The sequence below is a fragment of the Morchella importuna genome (assembly GCF_003444635.1).
Source record: "Morchella importuna strain M04M26 chromosome Unknown Morimp01GS001, whole genome shotgun sequence".
Taxonomy (NCBI): Eukaryota; Fungi; Ascomycota; class Pezizomycetes; order Pezizales; family Morchellaceae; genus Morchella; species Morchella importuna.
In genome coordinates this window covers 2,722,102-2,737,989 of record NW_025763398.1, presented here as the reverse complement: position 1 = coordinate 2,737,989, position 15,888 = coordinate 2,722,102, and the positions used below count along the sequence as shown (strand labels likewise).

The 15,888-nt window shown below is 46.8% G+C and overlaps 2 protein-coding genes across 2 annotated transcripts; one reads left to right on the top strand and one right to left on the bottom strand.

Annotated features, from left to right (window-relative positions):
* Positions 1–625: 625 nt before the first annotated feature.
* On the bottom strand, positions 626–4,948 carry LAJ45_00696 (uncharacterized protein; the record flags this gene model as incomplete). The annotated part of the gene is made up of 2 exons (XM_046110297.1): positions 626–1,452; positions 1,507–4,948. The coding sequence occupies 2 exons, from the start codon at positions 4,946–4,948 to the stop codon at positions 626–628; spliced, it is 4,269 nt and encodes a 1,422-aa protein (XP_045976990.1).
* Positions 4,949–12,606: 7,658 nt separating this feature from the next.
* On the top strand, positions 12,607–14,008 carry LAJ45_00695 (uncharacterized protein; the record flags this gene model as incomplete). The annotated part of the gene is made up of 6 exons (XM_046110296.1): positions 12,607–12,807; positions 12,865–13,198; positions 13,254–13,653; positions 13,727–13,752; positions 13,803–13,912; positions 13,970–14,008. The coding sequence occupies 6 exons, from the start codon at positions 12,607–12,609 to the stop codon at positions 14,006–14,008; spliced, it is 1,110 nt and encodes a 369-aa protein (XP_045976989.1).
* Positions 14,009–15,888: the final 1,880 nt, after the last annotated feature.

Genomic DNA, 15,888 nt, shown 5'->3' with positions numbered 1-15,888 from the left:
AGTAGTAGTAGAGTAACTTATGAAAATCACATAGCGATAAAGTACGTATAGAGTACACGGCTGCGGGTATCTAATTCCAATTTCATTCAATATATTGAGCCCCCATGTCTTAATCTCAATAGCAAACTAGTCTTGATCATCATCCCAACCCATCTTACACAACCAGCACCCAAAAAGCACCCAAAAAGCAAAATACTAAAAAAAAACAAGAACCCCCCAGATATCGCTAAAATAAAACATGAGCCGCTAAAGATACAGAACAAGAAAAAACCAAAAACCAAAAACCAAAGAAAGGCAAATCATGATCATGTCAAGTGTCGTAACCAGTACATACAGATCCCCACCCAATCCAGTCTGTGAAAAAAATATTAAGACCCTCTCCTCCCACCCAGTAATAACAGTAGTAGTAACTAAGAAATAAGGAATAAGGGAATAAGCAATAAACAAAAAAACAAAAAGACATGTCCAGACTAGTCGTGAAACCTCATAAACTACAACAAATTAGAATCGAAGAAACAAGTAACAACTCTAGGTCATCGAAGAATGTAGTTAGAAGAAGAAAGAAGGGCCCCGATATCTAATCAAAGCCCCATAAACGAAAATGAAAAAAACAAACAATAAAAACCTAAACCCTTCCGCTCAACATCCCCTCAATCAGGCCATCTAGTCCAGTACTCCTCTCAGCCACAACTGGTGCCGAGTTCCTCAACGGCTTCCTCGCATGCGCCACAAGCATCCTAAACGACGTGTTCTTCTCCACACATTCCCTCAGCAACGCTCTATCATTCCACATACTCCTGCGCATGACCTCGCCCCTCGAAGTAATGACGCTCTCATAGCACCTTGTATACCACCACCTTCCCACAGTAGCCATCATCCTTGCGTCAATCATGTCGTTCGCCCCCTCCTCTACCGTTGCTGGAGCTTCAAAGTCCTCCGTCGGTGCAACGGTGGGAAGGCTTATGAAGCACTTGCTCACCTCGTCGAAGCCACGCTTCGAGAGGAGCTTCAGCATGCGCTCTGATGTTGACGATGGGCGAGAAGATGTGGTTGGGGAAGCGGGGGTCGCGGCGGACTCCCGCTCGCGATCCATGATTGCCTTAACGAGGTTGACGGCCTTTTTGGTGCGTGGGCCCATGCTAATAAGTTCTGGGTCGAGCATTGTGACTTCCAAGTAACCACCTGGCTCTAGAACCCTCCTGCATTCGCTTAGGATAAATGGCAGCGAAGCATCGTGTGAGGATGGTAGGAAGCGGAGCGAGATGACGTTAAAGAAGCCCCCTGGGAATGGGAATTGCACGGTGAAGTCTAGGTGTCTGACTTGTTGGTGGTTCGGTGGCCGAGGTGTTGAAGGTGAAGGTGGGAGGCCGCCAGGCGCAGCAGAAGCAGTAGGGGAAAGGTTATAAACTTTAGCACGGGGGTATGAGAAGGCGCAGTAAAAAGACCAGTCATCTGTAATAAATCAGTATTTATGAAAGCCAATGATTATAATGCAGGTTTACATACCACGTCCAAGACCATCGATAACCAGGACCCTTCCGTTGCCACTATTGCGAGGACCGAGCGGTACTGTGATACCGTTCATTTGCTCGTGTGCAGGGCTGACGAGAGTACGGTCGAAGGAGAGGTAGCGGTTTGTCATGAGTGCCCAGAGTCGTACATCCATTTCGTCACCCGAGATGTCCACGAAGTTGTCGGAGCCAGTCGAGAGATTTGAGCTGTTGGATCCATTTGAGCCATTTGTTCTGTGGGTTCTGACTCGAGTCCTTGGCCTAGGTGGTGGTGGTGCGCCGAGAGTGATTGTTGGGGGTGGAGCAGGTGGTGATGAGGTTGGTGGCTGGCCCGAGCCAGAAGGATAGGAGTCGCGGTCGCCATAAGAACGGATGAAAGAAGATACAGAAAATGGAGTTGAAGGTGACAGAATTGCAGGGTATGAAGGTGGAAGGAAAGGCTGGCCAAGATCCATAATCGGGCTAGGAGCAGCAACAATAACGGTTGGGAGCGCAGGTGAAATCGTAGGCGAGTCGTGAATGTAGAGACCCTGCTCTTGTACAGTATCCTCAGATCCAGGGGTGTGGGGGTCTTCGTTATTTTCGTCAAGGAGGTCGGGGAAAGCGCTGCAAAGGTCTGCGTACTGGAATGGTGAACCGAGTGATGAGGTTGCGGATCTAGTATTTCCCTGAAATTCAAGATCGTCTGATGGCTCGCCAAACATATCAACATTGTACAAAAGGTCATCATATTCGTTCCAGATATCCTCATCACAGTCGCTTCCATCCACTACCACATCAGGTCCCAGAGTGGGCGTCGCAAACGGATCCTCGCGGACTGGCCATGGCATATTAGTCGTCGATGTCACTGGAGTATCGTCAATTGGAGTGAGAAGTGCGCTTGCGCGGTTGGCCTTTCTGATATCGAGTGTGTCGTAGATGAATGGGTTCTCGAGTGGGTGTGCAGTTATAGGTGTCTGTGTTAGACCGAAGCCACCCCAGTTGACCTGAAAAGTGGGTTTTTGCTCATTAGCACGCTTGAAACTCTCTTCGAATGGTCTTCCCATTGTTGGCGGCGCCGTTAAGAGATCGGTGTTGCGAACATCACCCCTGGGGTAGTGAGTAGTAAGAGGAGGAAGCATCTCCACCCTCATTCTAGTAGGAACCCCAGGAGCCCTGGCTGGAGCTGGCGCTGGTGCCGGTGCTGGTGCCGGTGTGGATACAGGTGCGGGTGTGGGTGCGGGCGCGGGTGTGGGCACGGGTGAGGAGACGGGAGCTGGAGCTGGTGAGGAAATAGGAGTTGGGGCTGGAGCTGGGGTCGAAGCTGGAGTTGGAGTAGAAGTCGGAGCTTGCTTAACAGGCTCATTAGTCTGTATTGATGTTTTCCGTGAGTGATACTGCACAGCTGGAATTCTCCCGATCTGTGGAACCCTTGATCGCCCTTGAAGCCTCGACCTCTCATCCGCCTTTGCCTGCCTAACCTCCTGCTTTGCCTGCTCACCTGAGGCCACTGCTGGGGAAGCCGGTGTCACCGACTTTTTCGGCGATGCGGGCGCCGGCGCTTGTACCTGCGGTGCTGATTTTAAAGTTGAAGGCACAGGCGCCGCAACTGCAACTGAGGCAACTGAGGCATTTGAGGGCTTCGCAGAGTGAATGTGATGCTTTTGCCTGAGTGTCCCTGCATAATTTGTTGCCACCGTTTTCTTATTCCTCATTTCCTGCAACTGCTCTGCAAGCTTTGCGGCCTCTTTCTGCTGCTCCTTATCCAAGCTCGCTAGGTAGTGAGGCTGAGACCTTACATGCTGCACATGTAGCTTTTGCACTGGTGCAGGAGCCGGCGCGGGTGGTGCTGGTGCTGGTGCTGGAGTCGCTGCGCGCTCCCTCGTTGATGCGGTACCGCGCAGGAAGCCCCATGCGCCCTTCTTCTTGACCTGAGGTGTGGCCGCTTCCGTTGGGCCCGGCGACGGTGGGTTTGGCGTAGAGATCTTTCGGCGCCCGAATATTGAACCTTCTGAAGAGGGTTCTCGGGACATTGCAACTGGGGTGGGCGCCCGCTTGCCGCCGAACTCGAAGCTCTTCTTTTCCTTGCTGCTTTCTTGGCTGCCAGATCTGATCATTGACTCTGCAGTGCCAGCGAGGTTGTAGTTCTCGATTACGCCGCCGCCACCGGCGATGACGACGGGGAGGAGACGCTCGCGCAAATAGTCATCTGTTGGCTCTTTTGACTCGCTTCCTCTCCGGCTTGTCCGTCCCCATGATCCTGTAGCTGTTGAGCTGGCACTCCCACTCCTGTCAACGCTCCCACCGGTTGAAGATCCGCTTCTCCCTCTGCTAGTGAATACCGAATATCCTTCATGTCCAGTCCCAGCCGCCGGCCCTCTCTTCTTCTCCTTCGCTGCTGTCTCCTTCTCCTTGACCCGCTCCTTCTCTTCCAACGACTCGTTTGTCCTCGTCCTCTGCCTTGAAAAGAACCCCGGCCGCGACACCGCCACCTTCCCAGGACTCCCACGAGTCGGCGATCGATCCCTCCCAGCTCCCTTCTCCACAACTCTTGAGCTCATAACCCTATGTCCCAAACCTCCCTGCATTGCTACCGGATCCCTCGGTGCTGGTGTCGCACCACGAATAATCGGCGGCGCACTGTTCTTCCGCGGAGGCGGAAACGACGGCGACGGTATCGGTGGTGTGACAGCCTCTTTGCGCGGTGGCGCGAATGCGGTACTACCGCTGAGTGATTTGCTGCGACCCTTTGCGAGCGAGGATGCTGTTGGTATTGAAACACCGAGGCCGCGGCCAGATCCAGAGCTAAGGAGGTCGGGGGTACGGCTGCCGAGGCGGGAGAAGGCTGCTGTTGAGGAGATACTGACCTTGCGTCTGCTTGAGCTTAGTGCCGGTGATGGCGCTGAGAGAAGCAGTGGTGAGGGTGAGGGTATAGGTGCGAGCTTTGGTGAAGGGTTGTGGTGGAAGGGTGTTGTGGCAGGAGAGACTACAGCGGATGGGTATTGCCCGAAATAGTTCTGGTCGTCACAGTCAGGAGTGGAGCTCATTGGTAGTGGCGAGTCGGACCATGGACTGATGTGCTCGTAGTCTTGGTCGTCACCGTCTCTGTCTTTTGATGCGCGGATTGTGGAGCCGGAGGATGTAGAGGTGGTGGATTCTCTTACTGAGTCAAGGTTGTTGGATCTTGTTGGGCAGGGCGTTGGGGTTTGCCTACTTCTGTAACCTCCTACAGGCCCGAAGCCTGGTGACTGTGATGCTACCGAGCTTGCGGAGGAGTAGTTCATGAACGGTCCTGGTGAGTCGGTATATCTTGTTGAAGGGCTACTGCCCGGGTTGGGTTCACTGATATTCGGCGGTGGTGATAATGGTAGATCTCGAGTCATTATCCGCGGAATCTCGTTTGAACTTGAGCTTGCAGTCCGCTTCTTTGCAGCTCTTGATGAAGACGTTGAGGGCATTGTAATTCCCAGAAATGATTGTGAGGGATTCCTTGAAGCAACACTAGACTGGCTTGTTGTCAATGATACCGTTGAAGCATTTAGTGAATTAGTAGACCCTGTCCTCAGGCTAACTAATGAAAATGATGACGACGCATTTGACGAAGGTTTTCGCCTAATAACATTTCGCCTTTTTTCTGGTGATAATGAAGCGCCTCCTCCAAATACTGCATGTGTTTTTGTTGGCGGACTTGTTCGTGACTTTAATGTTGTCACAGGTGTGAGCATCGGTGATGAGTTTAGTATAGACATTGGCTTCAATTGTTGCTGTGCAACCTTTGGCAAGTTACTTTTTTTCACAAGTACTGAAGCTGAGGGGGGGTCCCGGTCCCGTGAAGATATAGTCTGTCGGGATGCTAGTGACGATGTTGAGGCTGATGAGGAGTGCTCTTTTCGAAGCTTCGACGAGTTTTTGAGGCGCAGCGAGGGTATTGATATTTGAGATGTGGTTGTATTGTTAGTGTGGGGCACTTTTTGCTGTTGCTGCCTGTGCTCAGGGTTGGCCATTGGTAAAAAGCGTAGTCGGTTGCTGGGATGGTAAAGTAAGATATATTACTACGCGGCCATCTCCTTCTGCGCGGGTAGGGTGCGGATAGCAGTAGGCAGGTGAGTCGATAAGAGAACTGCCGGATAGCTGTAGTGTAAGCAAAACTGGGTTATGGATTTGCGAAATGTCATAATACACCCTGCCCGTTAAAGCGATCGATCATCCATCCCAACATGAGGGAAAGAAACACATTCAAAAGAAATAATTAAACAAGGCGTTTGTCTAGATCTTGTCTAGCTGGGAACAGCCCTACTTCTTGACACGAGGCCAAAGGGAAGAAAAAATAAAATAAGGAAATCCTCAAGCAGGGTCATACCTTTAATAATGACTATTGATCTCTTGATTTGTCTTGAGTTGCGAGTACGGGTTGAGTTGGTACCAACCGGTCCGAGTGAGTAACCAGACTTTTCACTTGCTAGTGGCGACTAAAACCAGACAAAAATTCCGGATTAAGCGAAAAATTACACTGAAATAACCAGAAAGGAAGCTGATCTGAGTTCTGGGAAAAGAGAAGCGATAATATATGGCAGGCTGGTACGAATCCCCTATTTTCCCCTTCTTTCTTTTCTGCTTCTCTATGCACGATGAGCTCAACAATAAGCTGTTGTCGACTCGTTGTTGCTTTTGTGCTGTGTGGCGGCTTAGATCACAGCTGAGGCGGAGTAACAGCAAGCACACTTAGCAGTGGTTGCTAGCAAGCACCCTGTAGCACTTGTCCCAACGTACCAACCAACCCAACAACCAAAGAGACCGTAGGTAAAGATGTCTTTAATAACGTATCAGCAGCACAGCGCAACACGCAATTGGAGACCTGATGAAGCTTCCGTATCGGCTTGCAAGAGAGGCTTCAAATGGTACTGTTTTTTTGTGAGAAAAGCCTTGGTTTCAGGATGTATCGTGGGATGGCCTAACTAGCTAGTGGTAAGAAAAGAGTCAAGATAAAGCCCCAGCTGCTAGTACGTACTTAAAAACTGCGCAAGCGGAACAAATCGCTACGTAAAAGACAAGGAGAAATATATGTAGTAGATAGTAATGAAAAAGGAATGCGGGGAAATGATATCTCTGGAGTGACAAAAGGGTCGAAAGAAAAGAGATCAAAAAAAGGTATTTTCAAAGAGGCGAGAAAGTGAGGGGACAAAGGTTATTATCTATCAGTCCAACTCCTCAAAAGTTACATACAAGAAACGAAAAGTTGGATAGGAATAGGGAAGAAAAAAAAATAACGCCGTCGAGGAAAAACGACCAACGAGCACCCAATGCAGCCATACTAGCCAAGGGTCAGCTTGGAAGATGGTTCCCATCGATCTGGTTGGGGGAGCCGGATAATGGAGAGTATGCACGTCCTGTGGTCCATAAAGGGAGCCTTGTGGACGGGCCAACCAGGACGTGCTAGTTGAAGGATTGGATGGGCATTCTTCTTTCTGTATGGAGGAATTGGGTACATAACGGAGGATTGACTGTCGTGAGCACGACGCCGAGCATCGAAAATGGACCGCCGCCACATCCACTTGTCATGGGCGATGAGCGACGCGGGGGAAATCGAAGCGGTAAGCGCTCTTTCTGCATTGCAGCAGTCAGGTTAATGCGATGACCAGGATCATGGGTCATATCCAGTTCCTCGTCCCTCCCACCGAACCAAAGTCGCGCGATATGGATGGTCCATGCGTTCTCCTCCTCCACCAGTTCTTTTGAGGAGGAGGAGGAGGTGAGAAGTTACGAGTACGAACTTTACTGCGGTGTGATTCCTAGGTATGAGACGGAGCTAAAGCAGGTCGATGGTGAGCCGGAATTACAGCGAAAACGAATATCAACCTTGTATCGTTTCGTTTTGTCTCGTCCGATGTTGGAGAAACTGGGTACATGTAGTAACTTACTGATGTTACCAGGCCGTACATTATGATGCCTTGGTAAAGTAGGTACATGGGGCATTTACTGGCTGCCTCAACGACCGCACGGGGAGTGGAGTACATACGTAGGCATCAACAGGCAGAAATCCAAGGTTTCCAAGAATACATCTCCAGTAGATGTAAATGAATTAGACAGTGCAGCCACATCGATGAGATTCGTTACTCTGAAAGAGGATACACCTAAAAAAAAAAAAAAAAAAAAAAAAAACACCGCCTTAACTCTCGACAAATACTCTCAACCCCCAACAGAAACTCAATTGCCAATAAGCATAGCTTTCCATCGGCTATTATTGTTGCGGTTGATGTTTTCTTCCACTTACCTCGTACCCCCACCCCCATGTCAAATAAACATCACCCCTCTCCCCGCGAGTAGTATTCCAGAGACATGCCAAGCAGTTGTCTTTCGCCTGCTATTCGCTTATCCAGGTTTGAGGACGAAGAAGGCAGAGAGACATATGGAGTAACGGCAAGCAGTAGCCGGGCCAACTATACGTTACTCTAAAGTTACATCCCAATGGAACACCGACGATATGGATGGGAGTGGTACTTTCACCGCAAGTACCCACCAGGTGAAACGTTAGTTCTCCAAGTAAGGAGCCCATAGGCACGTTCACTTGGGCCACATGTACCTGTTTTCCCTGATATTCAGCTGGGTAGGTAGTAGATAGGAGCATCACGAGTACATCATGCTCATCTATATCAACAATAACCCCCCTGCATTCCAGATCTACTCTACCGTCACGAAATGGTGCGAAGGGGGAAAAAAACAAGGAAAGCGTGACACAGTGACTGGGCACGCATGTAACCCGCAAGAGCTGACCGCAGGGTAGCGTATGTTCCCTAGGCGCTTGAGAGATTCGTCGGTCTCGGAGAAATCTGTGGCGCGGTTAACATGCGCAAAAAAGCATAACAGGGGTGAGATATCTACGACACCCCGTTAATCACCGTGCATATCAGCTGTGCTGCACAGAAGGATTTGGAAAAATATCTCCGGTTCCGGGGCTGAGGGTTTGCATCTCGGTGCGTGCGCCACGGGATCTCTTGGCGTATCCGAGGTACTTTACCTAGAAGTCAATTAACCTCAACGTGATAGTTAAACCCCGCGCCCCCTCTTCATTTCTTCTCGAAATTTTTAGATAGATCCATCCACAATATACCATACACCACACAAGACACTTATTTGAGCCCCACTGCAATTATCGATCGCCATGTGGGATTTGTACGTACGACTGCATGTTCTACCTAGGCCTCCTAACTGTACAATGGTCACCATCCTGAGCGTACATGGCAATGCAAAGTCGATTCATAGACTGCATGAAATCCATCGTGATAAGCGGTTGCGCTCTATTGCGTGTACTTAGAGGCCGAGGACCTAAGTATGGAAACATAACTTTATAAAGTTTTAAACGACTATATGTAGGTTGTGGAGGGCAGTGTTTCTATAGGAATAAGGCTTTAGAAGATGTTCCCTCTTTGTTTTTTTCTTTGCTTTTTTGGCTTCCTTTTTTCAAAGCCGTTGGACGAACCAAATTACTCTAGGGTTACCTCTTTGGCAAATCATGCACTTATTCATGCGCCTTGGGCGACGCCTCAAGAACTGCTCGCATTTCCCAGGAATCTGCCCAAAGTGCCTCGGCATCAACTCTAGGCAACAGTCTTTTATCTATCTAGGAGTCGATCAAACATAGCACAAGCCATTAACTGAGACTAGAATAAACTATCTTCAGCATCAATCGGAGGTGTATCCAGAGCCTACCGTTACGTTACGACTTATACATACGTGCAACTCTGTATACATACTGTGCCGTTGTAGTGCAACAGCGGATCGAACCGCCTGTAATCCCATCAAAGAAATGTTATCGAGGTAGGAGCTCTATGCCTTTCAGAAGTGACAAATACCCGTTTCTGTACCATCTTGTACAGACTATCCTCTCTCCCCCTACGAGCCTAAGTAAAGACAGGACGGCCAGCTTTTGTGAGGGTCAACCCACTCGCCCGGTAGCTGGTATATTATCGTGCCGTGTTCTGTTTTAGATGTGACCTCTAGCTACTCATTTCTCGTTCCGGATTTAGAAAGGGTGTAATTTTTTGTTTTATCGAGGCTGTGGAGAGAACTCTAATCTTGCCCATGCAATAATTGATTTTTGATTTACTCTCAAGGCAGAACTGTCATCTCATACCAGGACACTAGACATTAAAAGAATAAACTTGGAGTGCAAATTATGGGGGAAATGTGTGCCGAATGCATCCCAGATGAGTCAACTTGTTCGAGTAAGATTATGGCGATGGGATTTGGGGGAGGGCGGGTGGAGACTCTAGGAGACAACTTAATCATTGAATCAGCAAAAGAGCTATAGGGAATATGAGATCCCCCGTCACTATATACGTATATGATAAATGTCCCCGCTGTTTGGGGTCAGATATAGAAGGACGTGTGGTGTCTCGATGTTTATATCCGAGTGATATTTCATGAAGCCATTCGATCTCCGAACCAGTACCAATTCCCGGAATCCCATCGTTTCAGCCACAATCTATGCATACACGTGGGTCAAGGGAGCTTGTAATTTGCTCATGACTATTCGTTGCGTCGATACATGAGTGGTGGATATCCTGCATACTTTGCACCCTTTGATTGGTTCGGTACGAAGGATGAGTAGGAAGAATTTTGATGAGAGTCGAGGAGAAACATTCCCTGCAGGTAATAGGAACAGCAACATTTAACGCAGGGCGGTATAGATGGGGGTCATCTTGTGGATAACTGATGAAGATCTTGATCGAGTGATAGTGCTTCCTCACAGCACCTGAGTTACGGGTCGATTCAAAAGCTATCACCGGCCAGGTACCTATCCCTGCGAACTAATTAGCCCCTCAAACTTCTGGATGTTTAGGTGAAAAGAGGCCCGAGGATAGGTAATAGATTATGCCTGAAATCTGGGGAAGCACAAAGCACACAGACTCTGAAAGAATTCCGTGATCGTACAAGGTAATTGTGGTAACATCCACAGGATTCGTCATTTCTTGTGATCAACCGGCCAATCGTCTCTGTGTGGCTTATAAACATATTATTTTTCACCGAAGATGCTTGCGTGTACAAAGGAAAGACGGAATGAAGAGCGGGGCCATCTACAGGATGGTTGGATATAAATCTAGCACAGGAGTATTTTGAAAAAATAAAAAAACATTGCGACATTGTAACAAATAGATATTACATTGGACTTACCCCGTGAACATCCCGTACCGTCCTTAACTTTATGATCTCCCGCCCCTCTAGTTACTGTGGGCTTTGCGCGGTAAATTCTGTCTACCATATTCAACTGCACATAATGTTTATCTCGATCCCAGGTTTTCTTTTTTCTTTCTTTTCGGGTTAAGTGATTAGCCCAAGTGGCGAAGGCTGGTGGCCTGATTCCTCGGCCATGAATTACATCCCGGGGCGATTTTAGAGTTTGTCGATAGAAACAAGGGTCGAATGGAGGTTTCGGATCACACGCTCTGTTATTTCCTCTTTCCCCAATATAGCTTATTTTCCGGCAATCAAGTGAAAGGCCGTGTCAGACCTCGTGTAAGCCTTCTTATTAAGCCAAGTAAAAATACTTTAACTCTTAAATTCATCAGCGCTTCTGTCACGATGTGATGGGGCATGGAGAAAACCAAGATGTATCATGTACCAATGCCCCTGGCCTGGCTCTATCTTTGAACAATACCCTAACAGCGGGGCACATCGATGTATCGATCTTGCTTCTAGAAAAGAATACCCGATTTGAAATTTAACTTATTTATAAGTTGTCGTAGCTAAAGTAGGCGCGCCTGGATAAGCATTTAGGTGACCCCGCGGCAAGGTCCGCAGGAGCTCATAATGTTCAGCTGCTTGCATTCATACCACAACAAGCTTAAAGGGAGGGGATCATTGATAGATATCCCAGAGAGGGATAGATAGTTCGATCTATTAAAAATCGGGAGCCAACTAGTTCGGAGGGAACTCCTCGGGAAAGATTTCGAATTCATAGGGAAACCATATCCATCAAGTGAGAGGTAGGTAGGGTGTGAGGGAAACAATCTTCGGGTAGCGGTTTTTGGTAGCCGGTGGAAACTAAGCCAGTGGATTTCTTGGCACTAACTAGCTCTTGAAATTGATAGGTGGCCATTTCTGGTTACCCAGTAAGTAAATAGTCCGAGACTCTAGCTAGGTACAAAGTCTTCCAGAGTACCTACTATGTACTTACCTAGTGAGCCCCACGTTTCAAGGCCGATTGTTTATTGCAGAAGACTCTAGGTGTGCGCCATCAAACTAGAGACATCGAGTGCCTGAGAGCTAATAGTGGTATATAGCTATTTTCGATTAAAATTCGTCTTTTTGCGTAGACGTAGTCACCAAATGTGCGGTGGCACTCTGCCATAGGGTTGAGAAGACAGGAGCCACTGGACCTTGTGTCTTAGGTAATAGTACTGAAAGCCATCTTTAATTGCGTATATTATTGCCGTGTTTACTGTCCAGCCAAGTTAGAGGGTACTTTTGGACCTAGAGATCTAGAGATACCCCCGTCAGTGCTTCAACGTTCAACAGGGGACACTGCGTGGAACTTTGCCACAGGAAAGTAAAGCTTGTGTGAAATTATCACCTTAAAGGCCAGCCCCGCAGCTCCCAGCATTATCAAGGATTACCAGTTGAAATATCGGTAGAGTAAAGCTGGCTGTATTCTGGTTCTCGCCGTTCTCCGGTCACTCTTCTAGCGGTTAGGCGCGGGGGATTCAAGAGAGATGATTATCCATGCTTCGCTTTGATTTCCGCATGAGGAAGTCCTGAGATCTGCATAGAAGCCAAGGCTCGGAATAATCCCGAATAATGTTTAAACTTTGTTCCTGCGACACAACGACCTTCTTCATTTGAGTATTCCACGATCATGTTCTTATCAAATCTCCTTCCACATAATGCTCGGGACTAGATCATCGACTGTAGTAATAATCATGGTAAGATCTTCTTATCTCTTGATATTAAGAGGAAAAGAGTTCTTAATAATCGCTGAGATGATGAAATATTGAGATATAAGTATGGGATTCCTGTACCTTCTTGACCATTATTCTTATCAGTATCACCAGCTCAGACAACCAGAGTTCTCTTTGCTCTTTAATTGTGAATCCCAGAATCCCCTCTTTCGAGTTCCAAGATGCTTGTAAAAGGCCTCCTTCCTCTTCTTGCCCTGGTGAAGATTGCGGTTTCACTTCCAGCGGCCCCCGTTCCTCCATCAGAAGGTCTTCGTCTTGTTAAATTCTCAGAAGATGATGAGGGGACCTGGGTAACGGAAGATCAGAAGTTTGATTTGTTCATATCAAAGAAAATAAACTTTGTGGATGTTACTGATACCTGGGTAAGTTTGTTACCCCTGGCTGCTCATGCCATTATTTGCAGCTAACATAAACCAAAGCAATTGGAAGAGTTTGGCGCAACAACAGGCTCCTCCCTCGAAGCTCGTCAGATCTCATTCCCCAGTGGGCCTACCCACCAATCTCAAGCCAATCCCTTGATTGCTGTAGCAGGCAAAAGCAACCCTCAAAGCTGGACAAACACTTTCACCAGTTATAATAACCGCTACTATCGATCGACAACTGGCGTGACTTCGGCAACATGGCTGTATAACACTATCAAAAATATAGGAGCTGCAAACTCCGCCATCACCGTAACCCAGTATTCACACTCTGCTTCGGGCTTCAGTCAGCAGAGCGTGATTGCAAAGATCCCAGGAACAAGCAGCGCCACAGGTATTATAGTTTTATACTCAGAAGAATTGACAAAAGCTGATTGCTCAAATTGTAGTGGTCATCGGTGCTCATCTTGATAGCGTTGGTACGACGACTTCTGGTAGGGCACCTGGTGCTGATGACAACAACTCTGGAACGGTTACTATATTGGAGGCTTTCCGGGTGCTTGCCAATGCAAAGTTTGCCCCCACAAACACTCTTGAGTTTCATTGGTATGCTGGTGAGGAAGGCGGTCTTCTTGGCTCTCGTGCCATTTTCAACAGTTATGCCAGTGCTGGGCGTAACATCAAGGCTGTCCTCGTCCAGGACATGACCGGTTATTCGCCAAACAACGTCATAGCTGTCTACACGGACTATGTTAGCACTGCTTTGACAAACTTCATCAAGACTATTGTTCCTGTTTACACTAGCCTGCCGGTTATCACTGATGTCTGTGGATATGGGTGCAGTGACCAGTAAGTTCCTAGCTACCAATATATTTATTCTCATTATATGTGATCAGTGATTAATATAGTCTTCGCATGATAGTGCTTCAGCAAACTCTGCTGGGTATCGTAAGTTGAATCTTCGCCGGAAATCGTATGCTTGTTCTGACTCCCTATAGCTGCATCTTTTGTTACTGAGGATACCTTTGACGACTCATCTCCGTATATACACTCGGCTAGTGATACTGTAAGCACTCTCGATTTTGACCACATCCTCGAACACATCAAGGTAAGAAATAAAAACCCCAGCATGATCCGGGGCGGCTTGCTGACATACAAAATCTAGTTGACCATTGGTTTTGCTGTCGAGGCATCTTACTTTTAAATCCACAAGTGATGGTAGTCGAGGAATGTGTTGTTGACAATGTGTCGTTTGGATTTCCTAGCTATGTGGAGAAGAGAATGATGAGGTTTAAATAAATGCATTGATGTTGCATGGGCATGGTGACAGGTATATTGCTGACCGCATGTACGTACGCTTGTGCCACCCACGTGTGCTAGGACGCAATGGTTGTGGTGCAACGTGTAGGTACGTATATACATGTATGTATTGCATTTATCAAGTCAAAATCTCAAAGTCAAACTTCAAGTAAACTTTTACAACGCCAGTGCTCTTTTGGCGCATATACGTACTTTTGTTTTCATTTGTAGAATGACGTGACACACCGCTTCTTTATGCCTCATACATTTTGTGGTTTTATTTCGTACCCGAATATACCACGCAAGGATGCTGTCTCACATTATGTAGCTTCTTTTTAAGTCCAGAAATGTTCTCTAACCTTAACAGCTGGGATACTGGTATTCACATCAAATACATAGCAAGGGATCGAGTGATATTACATGACTCCTGGTTACCCCTTATTACCAAATCTTTTTTTTTTTTTTGTTTAATTCATTACTTGCATCCTTATTACCAAATGAAACGAGATAGTCTATTCTTATATTTCATCCCATACTCCTACGTCAATCAAAAGTGTTTTTAGCTATTTAACGATCCAATGTAACGGGCAAAAGCTAGTGTCGATGGGGTGCCGAATTTGGTCTCGGTATATAAAGCTTGCCTGAAGTTCTCCAAAATATTAATGAATTATTAATCAATTAATTACCTGAAGTCCTCGGTGATAATTAGTATAGCCACTCTGCAAAAGTGTTCGTGATTCTACATGTAGTTCCGAAGTAAGACATTCCTCCATAAGTAACCGTGGCGGACCATCAAAAGAAAAACCCCAAGAGAGGACGTTTCCAGTGGCGAATGGTGCCCAGAAGCAATTAAAAATAAGATTAATGATCTACCTTCTTTTATATGTAGCCACGAACTATATTATATATTTTTCGTTGTTTTGAATCTCAACATTAATAGCATCAACATTACGGGTGCGCCACACTGCGCATTAAAGGTTAAAACTAAATCACGAACACTTTTGCAGAGTGGCTGTAGTAACTTAAGCTAGTACTAAGCATCATGAAGATCTATATATAGTTAGGGATCTCAAGACCTACACGCACACAACGAACGTCGCAAGGACCTACTGTTTTATGAAATGAAAATGTAATATAAGGAGGTATGCTGATTAACCTGAATGCTGGGGGCCTAGGCCCTTTTCATGAGGCCCCGTTTGAGAACAGAACCCACCTATCCTTTGTAACCATACTGGCTTTTATGGCGAGGGAAAACTCCAGCCATCTTGTGTAGTTGAAGGGATAGATTTAGTGATTCTCACATGGCCATCATACTCTAAATGCTGGAATTACAAACAAAGGTTCAGAGAACAACATAAGTTCATATCTAATCACAATATAAAACGACCTAGCTAGGCCAGGGAAAATTTTCAAAGAAACAAGAAATCGTTTTATACGTTTCTCGAGTTTAATTTATGGCTCCATCCAATGCTCTTCCTTAATGGTTAATATTTGTTTACCTTGTAACGAACTCCTCACTATACCACTAGAAGATTGAGGGGAAAGCTCCAATATATATTATACCATAAACCCATGTCGATCTACAAGTACAGGCACATTCACGTACACGGGTCCTAGTCGGGAACACATACGGAGTAAATCTTTATTAAGACATCAGATGATTATCGGATACATTACCTGAGAGAAAACGTTACCAAATCTCCTATAAATATCAATACTGGAGGATGGTAAGTATTATGGGACCCAAAAAATAAGCAGAAAGTAAGATAGACGGCCGCACTAGGT